At 38.4% G+C, this 19,787-nt stretch overlaps 1 protein-coding gene across 1 annotated transcript in view; it reads right to left on the reverse strand.

The window, feature by feature from the left end:
- Positions 1-802: 802 nt before the first annotated feature.
- Positions 803-19,787, reverse strand: part of PAN2 (PAN2-PAN3 deadenylation complex catalytic subunit PAN2) — a 588,859-nt gene continuing 569,874 nt past the window's right edge. Inside the window, exon 27 of the mRNA XM_090383685.1 lies at positions 803-1,009. Within this exon, the coding sequence (XP_090239811.1) occupies positions 837-1,009 (173 nt within the window). The 3' untranslated portion in view covers positions 803-836. The remainder of the gene's footprint in view (positions 1,010-19,787) is intronic.

The raw sequence follows: 19,787 nt of genomic DNA on the forward strand, positions 1-19,787 counted from the left end.
ATACATTTTAAAAACTAGCTGGTAAGAACTAATGTTATATTAATAGGACAATTAAAATGTTTAACTAATCTGTCAAACTATTTTTCATTATTAAAAATAATATACTTATTTTTGTTCTGTTCTCTTCTTGCTGAGCAATTAAGAATTCATTTTTCTGAAATATGTTATTTAATCTGAATATTTGTAATACAAAAGAAACACTACAATGCATATGACCAGTGATAAATATTTTATGCATGTACAAAATATAATTTTAACGAGACCCTTAATTAACAATTCTGTATACCAGCAGATATACACAATGAAAGGTAAAGTTACAAAATAAAAATATTCTCCATTTGAAATTCAACTTAATATACTGCATAAAGTAAAAAATGACATGATTGTGGAAACTTGTAAAAATTGGTCATAAACTGAATGAAATACTGTTTCAGTTTTCATGAAATATCATCTTTGTCTCAGTGTATAAAAAATATTTGTGTATGACAAAAATTCTTGATCACTAAGAAAATGTCAAGTTAATAATGTTATATACAAAGATAAAACTGATCTTCTTATCAGAAGATAATGAACATGTATATTATTTGAATGATTTAACAAAGAGAATTAAAAAAAAAAAAAAACACCTTCTTAATATACTTAGATTTATATACATCAACTATCTTATTAAAAAAAAAGAAAAAAACATGATTTTGATAAAATAACTTTCAAAGATATTTTCTTTTATACATATAAGGTTGTAGCAAAATTGTGACAACTGTTTAGATGAGGGCGGCTCTCTGGATAACTTTTATTACTCTTCCTATCCCTAAGAGTCAGCAACTTCACTTGGCATTTTAATCATCACTTCCTGGAACTTTCCACTGCAGAGTTCGACCAATTTCATAAAGTTCCTTTAGAGCTTCATTTACTTCACATCTTTCGTACAGCTCCTGGTATTTTTTGTACAGCTGCAATGCAGTTTTTGCATCCTCTATAGAATCATGTGTTTCTGATTGAATTTTTATGTCTAAAAAAATAAAAAGTAATATCATTTCGATGAATTTCATTTCATAGAAAAAAATGTCAGTGAAAATTTGGCACTGAAATATTCTTCTGACAACTCAGGTGTAATAAGATGTTATGACTGAAAATCTTCAAAGAAGTATTAATTCATAATTAAATTCATGAAAACACTAAAATGCACTGCTGTATGTTTTATATTATTAATCAATTGTTTTTTTTTTTTTTTTTCACTTCTCCAGTGATTGACAGGATATTATCCTAATATGAAGAAAAACTCAGTTTAAAAGTTGAAATATACTGGTATCCTTTTTAACCAATTGTCAACCATTAGCTTTTGGCATAATGCTACCTGTCAAAAAAGATAAAATTAAAATGTGTTTAAAGCACTGTGCCAGCCAAATCTCTATATCTCTCTCTTACTCACTCACTCACTCACACACACACACACACACACACACACACACACACACACACACACACACACACACACACACACACACACACACACACACACACAAAACCAAAATGAAACTTAAATGTGATACTGCTCTGCATTATTTTGTTCAAAATTGGAAATAAATCAAGCAGCCATTATCAGTAACTACTTTAAGAATGTTTTCTTATATCAAACAAATATACATAAGAAGAATGCTGACTAATACAGCTGAACTTCGAGTGGAAACATTAGCATACTAAAACAGCATTCACAATCAGTATGGAACCCTTTCCATACCCTTTTGAAGGGCCAACTACATATTTTAGATGCAAAAAGTGGTACATATAATTACACGTGTGTAATTATGTTCACTACCTGTCCAGCTAAAATGTATCTGCGGAACATTAAACAGACATTCCTTCTAGTAAGCTGCACCAGTGAACTTGAACCACCAAAGAAGTTCCATTGCCTACCAACAATAAAGTAATTTCAGCAGTAGCAATTCTGAGAAACTTTTTACAAATGTGGAAGGAAGTGAAACCATTTTAATTTATAGGTACTAATATATGTTCTTAAGGGCATTGTAACATCTAGGTATAAATTACTAATGCATATGTGTGGGGAGGATTTGTAAATCTCATGCAGTTATGCTACTGAGGAAAAATTTGTCAGGAGAAATTTGTTATGGAGTACATTTTTGAATCTCCCTTTTGAACGTTGTTCTCCTTTCAGTCGAAGAATCTGCATTCAAAAAATAAGATTCCAACTGCTCGGCAAAGTTTGTCTTCACCATATGCTTTTTAGTGTAAAATTTGGAACTTCAGAATTTTCATCTGTGCTATCATCCTCTGAATTGATTTGGTTTACCTCCGATGCCATTTCCACTAATCCACTTCACCAGCCTCTTTTTTTACCAGTAATTATTGAACATCTTCAGTACTCGTATCATCAAAACCTTCTCTTCCTACCAAGTTAGCAAGTTCTACTGTCGCACCAATTCCATTTTCTGCCAGTTCCACCATATTTCTTGAATGAACTTACTCTGGCCTTACATTTTTCCAACATGCATTTAATGTTGATAGTTTTATTTTTTTGAGCAATAAAGCTATGATTCTGATATAGTCCACAATTGAAAAATGTGTCCATGTCTCCATCACTTTGATAGATTCAGAATCATTTTTTTCCAAAATCCATTGTAACGATTTTCTGATGTAATAAGTTTTAAAGGTTGATCTAATGGCTGAATTATTGTTTGTTGTTGTTTGTTTGGGGATTTATTAGGTGCATCAGCATCTGTGACCATAGTGTGCCAGCTGAATTAAAGAAGTTGTATTAGGTGATAGGAACATTACTTTAATAATTGGATGACTTAAATCTTTTGGATGACATGGCACATTATACAATAGTAATAAAACTTTGAAATCTAGATTTTCTGCTTTAAGTAGTTTTCCACAGCTGACACAAAACAATTTAGAAACATTCTTTAAATAAATCAGCAGTTACCCAAGCTTTTTTATTTGCTTTCCATTATACCAGTAGTGTTTTTATTTACAACTTTCATTGTATGAGAATTGGAGGATCTATAAACTAGCATAGGTTTTATCTGCACATATGTAACATTACACAATATTTTTATGCCTTAAAACCTGGTTTCCATTTTTTTTGAAATAAACGTTCTGTTTGGCATTTTTTTCCACTAAAGCCCTGTTGCGTCGGCATTGAAAACTTGATGTGGTGTGCATCTGTGCTCTTCAATAATTTTTTGAAATTCCTCTGCATACTTCTTAGCAGCTGATGCACTTTCCTATTGAATTCTTATGTTATGTAATGAGAAGTGGTTTCTAAATTGCTAAAACCAGGTTAACAGAAGAGTCTCCATTTTCTTTTAAATGGTTATAAATTTTTAGTGCCCTTTATTTAATTACATTGCTGTCTAATGGTACCTGTTTTTTACTGCTATCGTCAATCTAAATACTGAATGCTTTTTCCATTTTCTCAATTATTGGTGCTCAGGAACAAGCTGTCAGAATTACAGAAATGAAAGCTTCTGCAGCAACAGCAGTTCTAATTTTCTGTTCATTTTTCTTTATGGTCCGGATTGCTGTTTCATTTAAATTTAAACTTTTTGCAACGTATGATACCTTTTCTCCTTTCAGAGCAAAACCATGCAAGGATTGCCACAATCGTGTTAGAGCGAAACCATGTTGTAGAAGTACAGTGTTATACAGGGATTGCCTGTATATCACTGACAGAATCTCCATGAGCTGTTCTAGTAGCCTGTCTACACTGCTCAGAGAACTTCATGTTGGGCTCTACAATTACCCTCGATCTCATTCCTTCTCCATAGTGTAGTACCATCCAACTGGTATGTTATTCTGGAATTAATACTACTCACATACAGCACCTTGAATTTATCAATGTTAAACCTCAATTACAAATTTTCAAATATGCCTAATTTTTCTAGGTTTTTTTTTTAGTAATAATCCTGTCATTAACCAACTTTCCAGCCTTTCTATCCTCTGCAAACTTAGACAAACTTAAGCTTGACATCTGGAAGTTACTTTTCTGTTTGGCGAACCACTCTCAAACAATACTGACAATGTAGAACTATGCATTATCCTGCTGGAAGGCACCTGTGCCATCCAGTAACTGTGTAGAGGTATACCTGATCAGCCACAATGCATAGATAGGTCTTAACATTCAGAATGCATTCTGGGTGGGGGAGGGGGCAATGGGAGCTCCAAGAGATTCCCAGGAAAACATCCCTCATACAAAAACACTACTGTCACCTGCCTGATTCTGTTAGATCAGGACAGTGGAGTGATTCCTCACCAGTTTTTTGCCATACCTTCCATCTACATGGCATAGCATAGCAGGAAACATGATTCCTTGGAAAAGGCAACTTTTTTCCAGTTGTCGATGGTCCAATGACACTGTTCAGATGCAAACTTTAGGGATTGTTGGTGATAGGTAGCCATAAACTTGGGTGCCTTAACTGGGCACTTACTCCAGGGGCTCATAGGAAAGTTCAATTATTAGCATTAGTAGAAGCATATGATGCAAGAAAGCAAGCTTATGCAGCATCAGATCAAAGAAAAAAAAAAAAAAAACCCTCCCATTTCACCCCTCCATTCGTTCCGAATGCCTGTCCAACTCAGCCTTAAATTTGTTCAGACTATCAAGTTCCACAACAAAAGATGGAAGTCTGTTCCACCAATCACCTACCCGCTGGCTAAAGGCAAATTTCCGCACATCCATTCTACAACTGTCTTTCCTCAACTTGAATCTGTGTCCCCTCAGGTTCTTAATCTGAGCAAGAGGAAGAATCTCATCAGCATTCAGCTTGCTCAACCTATTCACGGCCTTGTACACCTCAAACAGATCACCTTGCAGGTGCCTACTCTCCGGGTGCTGCAATTTGCAGAATTTAAGCTTTTTTTGGTAAAGCACGCCTTTGTTCCCTTCATCAGTCTTGTTGTCCTTCTTTGTATTCGTTCTAGCAACTCTACATCCTTCTTGAAATGAGGCCTCGAGACCTGTATACAGTACTCAAGGTGTGGCCTGACTATTGACTTGTATAATGGGTTAATCACCTCCCTGTCCCTGTTAGCAAAATTCCTATATATCATTGACAAGACTCCATGACCTGCCCTGGCAGCTAGTCTGCACTGCTCAAGCGAACTTCAACTGCACAATTACCCCCCAGGTCTTTTTCACTTTCCACTTCCCTGAGTACATTTCTCTTCGGTTATTGTTACCCATAAACAGTACTTTGCATTTGTCAATGTTAAACTTCAGTTGGTACTTCTCAGCCCATTTGCCCAACTTATCTAGATCCAGTTGGAGTAGCATACTGTTTTTACTGTCATTAACAACCCTGCCAACCTTTGTATCATCTGCAAACTTAGACATTAAACCTGATATACTTTTATCAATATCATTGATAAATATACAAAACAACAATGGGCCCAACACCAAACCCTGGGGAACAACACTAATAACATTTGTCCATGAAGAGCAGTGTCCATTGATTACCACTCTCTGTTGTCTCCCACTCAACCATCCCTTTATCCATTGTAGCAACTTACCCTTAATACCATTCTGCTTCAATTTGTACAGCAGCCTTCCATGCGCAACAGTATCAAAAGCTTTCCTGAAATCCAAGTATGTGATATCAAAATTATTTTTGGCATTCAGTTCCTTTGTGACCACATCATAGTATCCAATCAAATTGGTCAGACAAGACGTCCCTTTAACAAACCCATGTTGTGTCTTAACTATTACTACAGTCTTGTCTAGATGATCCTGCAATGCTTCTTATACATGATTCCATTATATTCCCCTGGAATACAAGTTAAACTAACAGTCACCTTTTGAACCCACTTTGTGAATTGGTGATATTTGCCCACCTCCACCATGGGGACCACCCCTGAGTCCAAGGAAGCTCTCATAATTATGGCTAAGGGTTTGCTTACTTCCTTTGCCGCCTCCTTTAATATAACTGGATAAATCCCATTCACCCCAGGTGCTTTTTTTTAAGTTTAACTTCAACAGTTTCTCCTCCACTTTCCTCTCAGTTATTACAAAATAACTTAGCTCCCTGTTTAGAGTTTGATAAACTTCTGGCACTCCCTTCATTTAATATCTCCTCATTTGTGAATGTAGATGCAAAATACTCATTCAGTTTATCAGCTACCTCAGCATGATCATCAATAGTCAACCCATCTCTGTTGGGTTGATCATCAATAGTCAACCCATCTCTGTTGGGTTGATCATCAATAGTCAACCCAATCTGATTCATCCCTTTCCTTCTAGAGTTTACATAAGTAAAGAACTCTTTGCTGTTTTTCTTTGCATCCTTTGCCAAGGATTTCTCGTAATCTGCCTAACCACCCTTGTGACGTGATTACAGACTAGTTTATATCTGCCATAGGCTTCTGTGTCACCTGATACTTTATATGCATCCCATACATTTTTCTTCTCTGCCATGAGCCTCATCAGTTCATCATAACATCCATTTAGCCCTAAACCTTGAACAGTATTTCTTAGTTGGAATGAAAAGCCTAATAGCCTTCAAAATTAAGTCCTTGAATGGCTTCCCATTTAGCATTCAATTTAGTTCATTGGATTACAGTCTTGGGAAAATCACTGGTCACCCCTGGTTAAAGTCCATGGTTGGCCATACCACCATTTTCCACCCATTAGCATTAGCAGAGGCATATGACGCAAGAAAGCAAGCTTATGCAGCATCAGCCAAAAAAAAAAAAAAAAAAACTTCCAATTTACCCCTCCGTTCATTCGAAATAACTGTCCAGCTGAGCCTTAAATTTATTTAGGCTATCAATATCCACAACAAAAGATGGAAGTCAGTTCCACCAACCAACTACCCGCTGGCTAAAGGCAAATTTCCGCACATCTATGCTACATCTGTCTTTCCTCAATCTGAATTTATGCCCTCTCAGGTGATTATTCTGAGCAAGAGGAAGAGTTCCATTGGCATTGAGCATGCTCAAACCATTCAAGGCTTTATACACCTCTATCAGATCACCTCACCAGTGCCTAGTCTCCAGACACCGTAATTTGCAGAACTTAAGCCTTTCTTCGTAAGAACAACCCTTTGTTCCATTCACTAATCTTGTTGCCCTTCTCTGTACTCATTCCAGCAGCTCTACATCCTTCTTGAAATGAGGCATCCAGACCTATGTACAATACTCAAGGTGTGGCCTGACCATTGCTTTATACAAGGGAATAATCACCTCCTTATCCCTACTAGAAAAATTCCTGTATATCATTGACAAGACACCATGAGCTACTCTTGCAGCTTTCTGCACTGCTCAGAGAACTTCATATCTGCCTGCACAATTACCCCCAGGTCCTTTTCATTCTCTATCACTGTCAGTGTAGTACCGCAGAGTTGATACGTTGCCCTGCGGTTGCTGTTTCCCATATGTAGTACTTTACATTTGTCAATGTTAAACTTCATTTGCCACCTCTCGCCCATCTGCTCAACCTTTCCAGATCCTGTTGCAGCAGCATAGCGTCAGTAGTGTCCTTAACAACCCTACCAACCTTTGTATCATCTGCAAACTTGGACATTAAGCTTGATATACCATCATCAATATTATTTATAAATACAGAAAACAATAATGGACCCAACAGTGAACCCTAGGGGACTCCACTAATAACAACATTAGTCCACGATGAGCAGTGTCCATTGATTACCTCTCTGTCTTCTCCCCCTCAACCACCCCTTTATCCATAGCAGCAATTTGTCTCCAACGCCACACTGCTTCAATTTGTGCAGCAGTCTTCCATGTGCAACAGTATCAAAAGCCTTTCTAAGATCCAAATATATGATATCAAAGTTATTTCCTGCATCCAGTTCCTTTGTGACCACATCATAGTATCCAATCAAATTTGTCAGGCAAGACTTTCCCTTAACAAAACCATGCTGGGTGCAAGCTATAATTGAAGTCTTGTCTAGATGATCCTGCAGTGCTTCTTTAACCAGTGCCTCCATTAATTTTCCTGGAACAGAAGCTAAACTCACAGGTCTATAATTACTTGTGTCAGCCTTTGATCCTGCTTTGTGAATTGGGGTCACATTTGCACATCATCATGCAATAGGTACCTCCCCTGAGTCCAAGGAAGCTCTCATAATTATGGCTAAGGGTTTGCTTACTTCTTTTGCTGCCTCCTTTAATATAACTGGATAGATCCCATCCATACCAGGTGCCTTTCTTGTGTTTATCTTCAACAATTTCTCCTCCACTTTACTCTCAGTTATTACAAGATTCTCTAGCTTACTGCCAGAGTTGAATACACCTCTGGCATTCCCCTCGGTGAATAACTCCTCATGTGTGAATGACGATGCAAAATATTTATTTAGTTTGTTAGCTACCTGAGCAGGATCATCAACAGTTGAACCATCGATATCAAGTGGACCAATCTAATTCATCCCCTTCCTTCTAGAGTTTACATAAGTAAAGAACACTTTGCTGTTTTTCTTTGCATCCTTTGCCAAAGATTTCTCGTAATCTGCCTTTGCCTGCCTAATCTCCTTTGTGACTTGGTTACAGATAAACTTATATCTATCATAAGCTTCTGTGTCACATGTTAATTTATATGTATCCCATGCATTTTTCTTCTCTGGAATATGTCTCATTAGTTCATCTGACATCCATTTAGTCCTAAACCTTGAACAATATTTCTTAGTTGGTATGTAAAGCCTAGTAGCTTCCACAATAAGTTCTTTGAATGCTTCCCATTTTGAATTTGCTGTTGGTAACATCATCAATTGGTCCCACTGTATAGAATTTAAATACTGTCTTAGATCATCGTAGTCGCCTTTACGAAAGCAAAAACCCTTCCCTTTACCCCTGATGGTAATTACCTCTTTGATTAAATCCCACTTCAGCACACTGTGATCACTGCCACCTAGTGGTTCCTTTATCTGCAGATTCTTAATGCATGAAGAATCACTACTGATAATCAAATGAAGAGTATTACTCCCTCTAGTTGCCTCCCGAACATGCTGATGTAGAAAACAATCATCCAATAAATCCACAAAAGCCTTGCTAGTGTGTGAGTGACCAATCCACAAATTCCAGTCAATATCTGTGAAATTAAAATCCCCCATTATAAGACTCTCTGATTTACTGGCCCACTCTATTTCACTGCACAGTTTCTTATTATACTCATCAGAGTTATTAGGCCTATAGCACACTCCTACTCTCAATTTTGATCTCCCAATGCTTATGTCACACCAAACTGACTCGACACTGCACTGTCCAATGATGTCGACTGGCTTCACTTCCTTGGATTTTATGTGTTTCTTAACTAATAGCATAACCCCTCCTCCCTTTCTATCCTGTCTATCCTTTCTGTACACATTGTACTCCCCAAATTCCAGTTCTACATTCCTTATATCTGTGTGACACCACGTGTCTGATATCCCAACAATATCTGCCTTTGATGTTTTGAGCAATATCTCAAATTCATCAAATTTATTTACCAAACTCCTAGCATTGGTGTACACGCACCTGTTCCTATTCTTAGCTACCCTAACATTCTACCCTAACACAACCCATGTGTTTACTTGTACCGCAATGACTCCCTGCAGTCTCTGAAATATCCTGCATCTTGTTTTTCAGGCTTCTGCTCATTCCTATAGAAGCAGTGCAAGAATCACTTTCACCTCTGCCAGTGGCTACTGTTAATATATTAGTCCTATAAGCTCATACAAAATGAGACAGTGTTATTATGTGGTTTCTCAAAACGTTAAATACTCTGTTAACATTGCAAAGCCAATAATGTGGGTTGTATGACTGGCCTCTTCATTACTGGGAGGTGCAATCACCAGGAAAGAGCCTCCCAGCATCCATCCACTGTCACGAGGAGGCAGACCAGGGAATAAAACAAAATCTGACAGGCCATCCACACTCTTGCTGGAGTGAGAGTGAGGAGGGGGCCAAGGAAAGAGCAGAGAAGAGACAGGAAAGTGGAAGACAGTGGGGGATAGCAGAGCATCGCCCTACCCCAGGTGAAAAAGAGCAGGAAGAGTGATAGGTGCAGTTGGGGGCGTCCTGGAGGACTGTGGGAAGGGAGAAAATAACAGGTAAAAGTTCAAATTAAATAGTCAGATCATCACAATGGAATATCACAGAGCATCGTCGGTGGGACACCTAGTTGGGTGACTCCTAAAGATGATTTCACCCAGGGGTGCACCCTGGACCAGCAGTAAGAGTGGGTTAAGAGCCCAATTTGCAGTTTCATGACTGGGAGTTTCCGGGTGCTGGGTATCAGTTTCTGTGTGAAGGAGGTTGACCAGGAGAAGTGTTAGGAAGTTGCAGGTGATGCCGGCAATGATGAAAGACCTCGTTGGTAGAACTGATCAGTGCACGGAAGGCACCGTTATATTCCAATAACTTGGTTTCTGGCCGAAGTGAGGTAGTGTGGAGGTCTAGGAGTAGTTGGGTTCTTAGGTCTAAGTATACATTGCATGAGTGTATCACACGGTCCCAGTCTTCAGGTTCTCCGCAAATACAGAGGGCATCCTCGCATAGGGCAGGACTCTAGAAGGCATCTCTTGAAGGACCCGCGGCCAGTTAATAGGAAGGAAGCATAAACATTAGGGAAGAACCAAGTGGAATGTTGTTTGTTGATGTAGGTTACCTCAGGGAGGAAAAGTTTAGTAGTTGCACGAGTTGTGAAGTTATTCCAGTGGGTTTGCCATAAGTTTATCAGTTCTAGCCACACACATTTATGTTCCTGTTTGGTATCAATATGGGTTTGAATAGTGAGGAATTTTTCTTCTAAATGGCATGCAAGAGTCCGATGAAAGCAATGTGGAGGTCCAAGGGGAGGCAGCCTGTTAGTACCTGTAGGGTGGCAGTTGATGTCATTCTACACATGCTATCCACCCACTCTTGGAACACTTCAACTACAGCACTCCACAAGCAGCCAACAAGATTCAGTTTCCATAATACTGCTACCCTTCAACTGGCACCCAAGAACCATCCCTTTTTCAAAGTCTTTCATATTGTGTCCTTTGCCCATATTGATAAGGTACTTTGTAAGGATTGCATGCCATGTACCTGCTGCATCACATTTACTGGTTCTCTTGGAAAATTACGTGATTTTCCGTGAGATTTTCCTCTGTAACACCTGTGCCACCAGGTGGGCAGGAACAGCCATTTGCTAAAACATGAGGTTGATCATGATGTTTTGACTAGACAGCATATATTGGCAAAATTAACAAATACATCAATCAAATTCATGATGTGCATTTTTTTCAAGATGACCTTGCATTACTTTTTTAATGGCCCTGGGTACCAAGCATTTGTGACTGAGCGATTCCTAAAAGTGATATATAGTTCTTTATTATATATAACATATATAGAACATTACTTATGTAGAACATATGTATATATATCACTTATAAAGAACATATATATATCACTTATATAGAACATATATATAAGTAATATATATGTTCCTCTCATTAAGCAATCTATTTATTTAATAACAGCTCTTGTTATAAAAGTACTTGTACAGAGAAAGAAAGGAAAGCCACCTTTCTTTTTACTCATAGTTTTATTACTAACCCCCTACTACTTTTCGCTTGGTCACACCAGGCACTGCTCCTGCCTTCCTGTGATGGGACCGGAAACCTTGGCACAAAAGTTGATCTGCCAAGGGCCAAAAGCTGACTGAAATATGGAACAAAATGTGTTTCCACTCTTAGAGGTGACAAGCTCTCAGCCACAGACTGAAACTGATTATGACATTTCACAACCCAAGAGGTTGAAAATAATTTGCCAATAGGTTTGTCAGACTCACTGTCTGACAAATCTTGGCAAATTATCCCCTTTCCTCATTCAGAAACACCTGGAGAGTATTGCAGGATCTCCTAAGACTGTGAAGAGACTCCAATCTGGAGATCTACTTATAGAAACAACAAACCACCAACATTCAGAGAAATTGCTGCAACTTTCAAATTTTGCTGGGATACCAGTGAAAGTATCTCCTCATTTAACTCTAAATACATTCAAAGATGTGATACCTAGCTGGGATCTGTTGAACGTGATGGAGGATGAAATAACTACAGAACTTCAGGATCAAAATGTTATTGCAACAAAAAGAATCATGATTAAAAAAAGACAATTACCTTATACCTACCAGGAATATTATCCTTACATTAAATTCCCCAAACTTATGGTTATCGGTAAAAGCAGGATATTTACTTTTCCATGTTCATCCCTACATTCCCAATTCAGACTGACTGTGGATCTTCCGATCACAGTCAGTCTGAATGTTTGGTGACAGAAATGATTTGTCCCAACTGCAAAGGCAACCATTGTGACAGATGGAAGGAAGACTGAAAAAAAAAAAAATTTAAATATAAGGTGTGCAATACTGGCATAGGTAAGCTATCAAGCAAGGAAAATAATTGCTCCTACTATGCCAAAATGTACCTATGCCAGTATTGCACAAAAACAACAAACAGTGTCTACCCAAACTGATGTTACAGTCCCCTCAAATATATCAATCTCTGAATGGGCTCAAGCTGTCCTCTCTCAGTAACAGTCCAGTGTCCCTAGGAACTCTGACCAGGCAAGTAACACTCCCCTGCCAGTACCAGTGACAAATCCTTCCCTACCAGTGATTGCTACTACTTCGCACAGTAAAAGTTCCAATTCAAGTAAGAATATCCAAGACAGCTCCATGGATGCTGATTACTCATCAAACAAGGAAGATCTGATTTTAGAAATGTATGAAGCTATTGCAATATGTTTCTCCACTCAGATTGCAATAACGCTGGTTTCAATAAATCTTCCACCAAATCATACCTTTTCTTTCAAAGATCTTGAAGACCTAATACAGTTACCTTCCCTTGTCTGTCTATTAGGAAATTTCACAGTCCATGATGTGCATTCTAATTTAGATCCCCATATGGAGATTTTCTAAATTAGATAGACATGGCCGACTAATTGAAACCTTTCTGGATAAGCAAAGCCTTCCCAATCTTAATACTGGTGCACCTACTCACATACAATTGCCAACTGGACAAACTTCTGCAATTGATCTTTCAATATGCTCTCTGATACTGTTTCCAATCATTGAATGGTCCGTTATGGATAATCCCATGGGCAGTGATCATCTTCCAATTGTTTATAACCTGCTCACTACACGACCACTATTAGCCAATCCTGCAGGAAATGGAAATTCTCTCGAGCCAACTGGGTAAAATTTCAGTCAGCTATCACCCTGGATGAGGAAATTATATGATTACAGCCCATAGACGAAGTGACGGAATATTTAGCTACTATTATCAAGTGGGATGTGACATCCCACTTGATAATAGTAGCTAAAAACTCAATTCCATTATCGAACCCTCCTGCCTGATGGCATTTTAATTATTGGTGGAATGGCAAATGCACAAAAGCAAAGAAGGAAAAAAATAAAGCATGGAATTTATTTTGATGACCCCCAACCACAGCTAATCTAACTATAAAAAGCAAAGGGCAAAAGTGAGATTCATTCAAAGACAAGCCAAGAAAGAGTCAAGATTCCTGGACTCATTTTGCATCCACTGTAAATAGAAATACTGACTCCAGATTAATATAGAAGAAAATTAGACAGCTTTCTAGCAAGTTTCCAACCATCCCTTCCACAATTCTTTCCTGGAATGAGCAAGGGCCTTCTGCTCCTCTTGATATAGCAAATGCCTTGGGCAAAACTTCTGCCCAAGTCTCAGCGGCATCAAATTATTCCCTGGAATTTCATAAAACCAAGATCACTGAACAGCGACCCATCAACTTTCGTACCTCTCTACTCTTTTCATATAACCAGCTTCTTCAGTATTCAGAACTTCTACAATCCATTAGAACAACATGCTGCATGGCCAGATGGAATATATTATATCATGATACAGCACCTTGATGACAAACATTTGCATGTGCTGCTGTTATTTTATAATCGAATATTTCTGGAAAACATCTTTCCTACGTCTTGGCACCATGCCACAGTTCTGGCCTTTTTGAAACCTGGTAAAGACCCCTCCAGTCCTTATAGTTACTGGCCAATTTTCCTTTCCAGTTGCCTCGGTAAAATCCTTGAGAAAATGATCCACAGACAACTCATTTGGATCATTGAAGACCAAAATATAATGAGTAATAGTCAACATAGCTTTCGCCAAAACAGGTCTGCCTTAGATCTCATGATCAAGGCTGAGTCTGCAATTCGCATTCAATGCCTTTATGAAAAATGAACACCTTGTTATGATCTCCATAGATATAGAGAGAAGGCATTTGATACTACCTGATGTCACGGCATTCTTAGAGACCTGCATGGTCTCTAAGAATGCATTCATTAAGAAATTTTTATGGAGTTGTTCTTTTCAAGTACGATGTTTTAACTCCCTTTCTATGCCATTCTTGCAGGAAGAAGGAGTTCTGCAAGGGTCTACGCTGAGCACAACCCTATTTGCCCTTAGAATTGACTCTATTACAAAAAAACTTCCAAATATAGTTGAGGCTTATCTTTATGCTGATGATCTCTCTCTTTGTTGCCATTCTCAGAACATGGGATCTATTGAATGTCAATTGCAGATATCCCTAAATAAAATACAAAGGTGGGCAGTGCTCAATGGTTACTGTCTTTCACAACAGAAAACTGTCACTATACGTTTTTGCAATCAACGTAAATTGCATACAGATCCCAAACTTCACATTTCAGACTTTACCATTCTGATTGCCAACAACATAAGATTCTTGGGATTAACCCTTGACAAGAAGTTAAACTTCCGTGAACATATTAAATTTGTATGTAATACCTGTCTCGAAAAGCTCAACATACTAAGAGCTTTATCTGCCCTGTCTTGGGAAGCAGACTGTACTTTGTTGCTGCGATTATATGCAGCATTGATTAGATTCCATTTGGATTATGGTGCTCCAGTCCACAATTCTGCCCAAAGGAGTGTACTATGCTGACTGGATCCTATACAACACAATGCATTACAGTTTGCACTTGGAGCCTTCAGGACATCTCCAACTCATAGTCTATAGTCTATATATTGAAGTTCATGAACCCCTTTTGCAGCTCTGCAGAAAAATGTTACTACTTAAGTATGCAGCCAAAATAAAAAGTTGCTGTTTGCATCCTATTCACTCATACCTCTTCAATACACAACTACCTAATCTCTATAGAAATAAACATAATAAAATAAAGCCAGCAGACCTACGGCTTTTTGAAATATCACAGAGTTGGGAAGTTCTTCTTCATAATAGTCAACAGGTAATGGATTACTTTCATCCACCTTGAACTCCCCCTCCTCAACTGAACTTTGATACTTATTTTTTTTCAATGGGGTAAGAATCTACCGACTCTCAACGTGAAACAACTACTCCATGCAAGTCATATTCAGAGCTGTGTTGATTTCCTGCCAATATATACCGATGGGTCCAAATCTCAATCAGCCGTTGAAGCAGCAGTGTTTCCCCTCTGCTATCATTTCAGCTTTCCTTTCACCTGAGTATAGCAACTTTTCTACAGAACAACATGGAATAAAATTAGCTCTAGAAAATCTGAATCTTTACCCATTTCCACAATATTTAATTTACACAGACTCTCTCAGTTCAATTAGAGCAATGCAAAATCCCTCCTATACGCACCACCCTGTTTTAAACCAAATCAGGAGGTTGCTCTTGAAAATTGAATATCGTTCAATCGAAAATTGAAAAATCCATCAACTTTAGATTTGACCTCTGTCCATATTCCAGCCTCAGACTATAATGTCATCATAGCAGCAGTATGCCTTGCACAGTGGAAAGAACTAGGGCACACCCCGACTAATAATAAACTTTTTCAGTTGAAACAGGAACCAAAATTTTGGCACTCGAGCATCCATCCTCCCCAGTGTGCACACTGCACAGCACAACTAATAGTCAAACATATTCTTATTGACTGTCCTCACTATCAAACAGGACAGAATATCAGTCCTGCTTTCTTTAATTCAACAACCGAGATCACTAGAGCATATTATTGGTGATTAGGCAAATATTAATGAATTTTTCATCTTTCTGAAAAAATTGAAATATATCAATGATTCTGAATAGTTTTCTAAAATGAAATTGAAATGGCTTTAATTCTGAATTGTTTCCTAACACTTCCCTATGGACAGGGGCACTATAGCCAGTGTAGCTTATGTGCCATCTCTTTCTCTCTCTCTCTCTCTCTCTCTCTCTCTCTCTCTCTCTCTCTCTCACACACACACACACACACACACACACACACACACACACACACACACACACACACACACACACACTAATTTTCTCTAGAACAGAAGTCAAGTGTACAGGTCTGTAATTACTCACTTTGCTTTTAACCCATCTTCGCAAATAGGGGCGACATTTATACATCTCTAATTACGAGATGTATAAATCATCTCATAATGATGGCCAAAGGTTTGCTTATCTCTTTGGCAGTGTCTTTTAATTAACAATGAATAAGAGGAATTACCTCTATAATGACTTGTAGAATCTTCAATGCTAACTTTTTCCGTTATTCAAATCAGTACTTCACACACAAAGAAAAAGGACATTCCTCTTATTCATTGTTAATTGAGTTGCCTTATTCATTTTTAGCTTCAACAATTTATCTTCAACTTTCTTCTTAGTTATCACAAAATCCTTTAGCTCTTAGTTATAACTTGGTATACTTTCAGTATCCCAATATCTTAGAACTTCGTCACACGTCAATGTAGATAAAAAAAACTTATTCAGTTTGTCAGCAACTTGAACAGGATCACTGATAGTTATGCCATTCATATCTAGTGGGCTAATAAGGTTCATGCCTTTCCTTGTAGTGTTAATATAAGCAAAGAATTCTGTGCATTCTTAGCCAATGACTTCTAATCTTTCTTAGCTTTGCCTAACCCTATAGTAAGTATAAACTAGTGTAGACTAGTTTATACTTACTATAGGTTTCCATGTTTCTTCTGTGCCATTAGTTAATCTATTAGTCCTTGTGTTCCCCCCCTTGGGGGGGGAATACAAGGGCAGAGGGGAAAGTGATTCTTGCACTGCTTCTATTGGAATGAGCAGCAGCCTGGAAAACAAGATGCAGGATATTTCAGAGACTGCTGGGAGTCGTTGCGGTACAAGTAAACACATGGGTTGTGTTAGGGTAGCTAAGAATAGAAACAGGTGCATGTATACTTGCGTGTACACCAATGCTAGGAGTTTGGTAAATAAATTTGATAAATTTCAGGTATTGCTCAAATCATCAAAGGTAGATATTGTTCGGATATCAGAGACATGATGTCACACAGATATAATGAATGCAGAACTGGAATTTGGGAAGTACAATGTGTACAGAAAGGATAGGAAGGGAGGAGGGGTTATGCTATTAGTTAAGAAACACATAAAATCCAAGGAAGTGAAGCCAGTCGACATCGCTGGACAGTGCAGTGTCAAGTCAGTTCGGTTTGACTTAAGAATTGGGAGATCAAAATTGAGAGTAGGAGTGTGTTACAGGCCTAATGGCGCTGATGAGTATAATAAGAAACTGTACAGGGGAAATAGAGTGGGCCAGTAAATCAGAGAGACTTATAATGGGGAATTTTAATTTCCCAGATATTGACTGGAATTTGTCGGTTGGTCACTCACACACTAGCAAGGCTTTTGTGGATTTATTGGTTGATTGTTTTCTACATCAGCATGTTCGGGAGGCAACTAGAGGGAGTAATATTCTTGATCTTATTATCAGTAGTGATTCTTCATGCATTCAGAATCTGCAGATAAAGGAACCACTAGGTGGCAGTCATCACAGTGTGCTGAAGTGGGATTTATTCAAAAAGGTAACTACCATCAGGGATAAAGGGAAGGGTTTTTGCTTTTGTAAAGGCGACTACAATGGTCTGAGACAGTATTTAAAATCTATACAGTGGGACCAACTGATGATGTTACCAACAGCAAATTCAAAATGAGAAGCATTCAAAGAACTTATCTTGGAAGCTACTAGGCTTTACATACCAACTAAGAAATATTTTTCAAGGTTTAGACCTAAATGGATGTCAGATGAACTAATGAGACATATGGCAGAGAAGAAAAATGCATGGGATACATATAAATTAACTTGTGACACAGACGCCTATGATAGATATAAGCTGTTTTTTTTGTAGTTGTTGGCGCATCGGCTTCTGTGGCCATAATGCACCTCCCAAGGTTTTTGCAGTACTTTGATCCAAGCCGAGATGGGAATCGAACCCGCAACCTTTGGGTTGCCAGGCAGGCACTTTACCCACCCGGCTAGCCCGGTCAGCATATAAGTTGGTCTGTAACCAAGTTACAAAGGAGGTTAGGCAGGCAAAGGCAGATTACGAGAAATCTTTGCCAAAGGATGCAAAGAAAAACAGCAAAGAGTTCTTTACTTATGTAAACTCTAGAAGGAAGGGGATGAATCAGATTAGTCCACTTGATATCGATGGTTCAACTGCTGATGATCCTGCTCAGGTAGCAAACAAACTAAATGAATATTTTGCATCGACATTCACACAAGGAGTTATTCAGCAAGGGGAATGCCAGAGGTGTATTCAACTCTGGCAGTAAGCTAGATAATCTTGTAATAACTGAGAGTAAAGTGGAGGAGAAATTGTTGAAGATAAACACAAGAAAAACACCTGGGGTGGATGGGATCTATCCAGTTATATTAAAGGAGGCAGCAAAGGCAGTAAGCAAACCCTTAGCCATAATTATGAGAGCTTCCTTGGACTCAGGGGAGGTACTCATAGACTGGAGATGTACAAATGTGACCCCAATTCACAAAGGAGCATCAAAGGCTATCACAAGTAATTATAGACCTGTGTGTTTAACTGCTGTTCCAGGAAAATTAATGGAGGCGTTGATTAAAGAAGCACTGCAGGATCATCTAGACAAGACTTAAGTTATAGCTCAGACACATCATGGTTTTGTTAAGAGAAAGTCTTGCCTGACCAATTTGATTGGATACTAGAATGCAGTCACAAAAGAACTGGATGCAGGGAATAACTTTGATATTATATATTTGGATCTTAGAATGGCTTTTGATACTGTTGCACATGGAAGACTGCTGCACAAATTGGAGCAGTGTGGCATTGGAGGCAAACTGCTGCTATGGATAAAGGGATGGTTGAGGGGAAGAAGACAAAGAGTGGTAATCAATGGACACTGCTCATCGTGGACTAATGTTGTTATTAGTGGAGTCCCTCAGGGTTCAGTGTTGAGTCCATTATTGTTTTCTGTATTTATAAATGATATTGATGCTGGTATATCAAGCTTAATGTCCAAGTTTGCAGACGATACAAAGGTTGGCATTGTTGTTAGGGACACTACTGACGCTATGCTGCTGTAACAGGATCTGGAAAGGTTGAGCAGATGGGCCGAGAGGTGGCAAATGAAGTTTAACATTGACAAATGTAAAGTACTACATATGGGAAACAGCAACCCCAGAGCAACGTATCAACTCTGTGGTACTACACTGACAGCAGTAGAGAATGAAAAGGACCTGGGGGTAATTGTGCAGGCAGATATGAAGTTATCTGAGCAGTGCAGACGGGCTGCAAGAGTAGCTCATGGTGTCTTGTCAATGATACACAGGAATTTTTCTGGCAGGGATAAGGAAGTGATTATTCCCTTGTATAAGGCAATGGTCAGGCCACACCTTGAGTACTGTATACAGGTCTGGAGGCCTCATTTTAAGAAGGATGTAGGGGTGTTTGAACCAGTATAGAGAAGGGCAACAAGATTAGTGAATGGAACAAAGGGTTGCTCCTACGAAGAAAGGCTTAAGTTTTGCAAATTAC

The sequence above is a fragment of the Mastigoproctus giganteus genome, chromosome 10 (assembly GCF_048544385.1).
Source record: "Mastigoproctus giganteus isolate SK-2022 chromosome 10, ASM4854438v1, whole genome shotgun sequence".
Classification (NCBI taxonomy): domain Eukaryota; kingdom Metazoa; phylum Arthropoda; class Arachnida; order Uropygi; family Thelyphonidae; genus Mastigoproctus; species Mastigoproctus giganteus.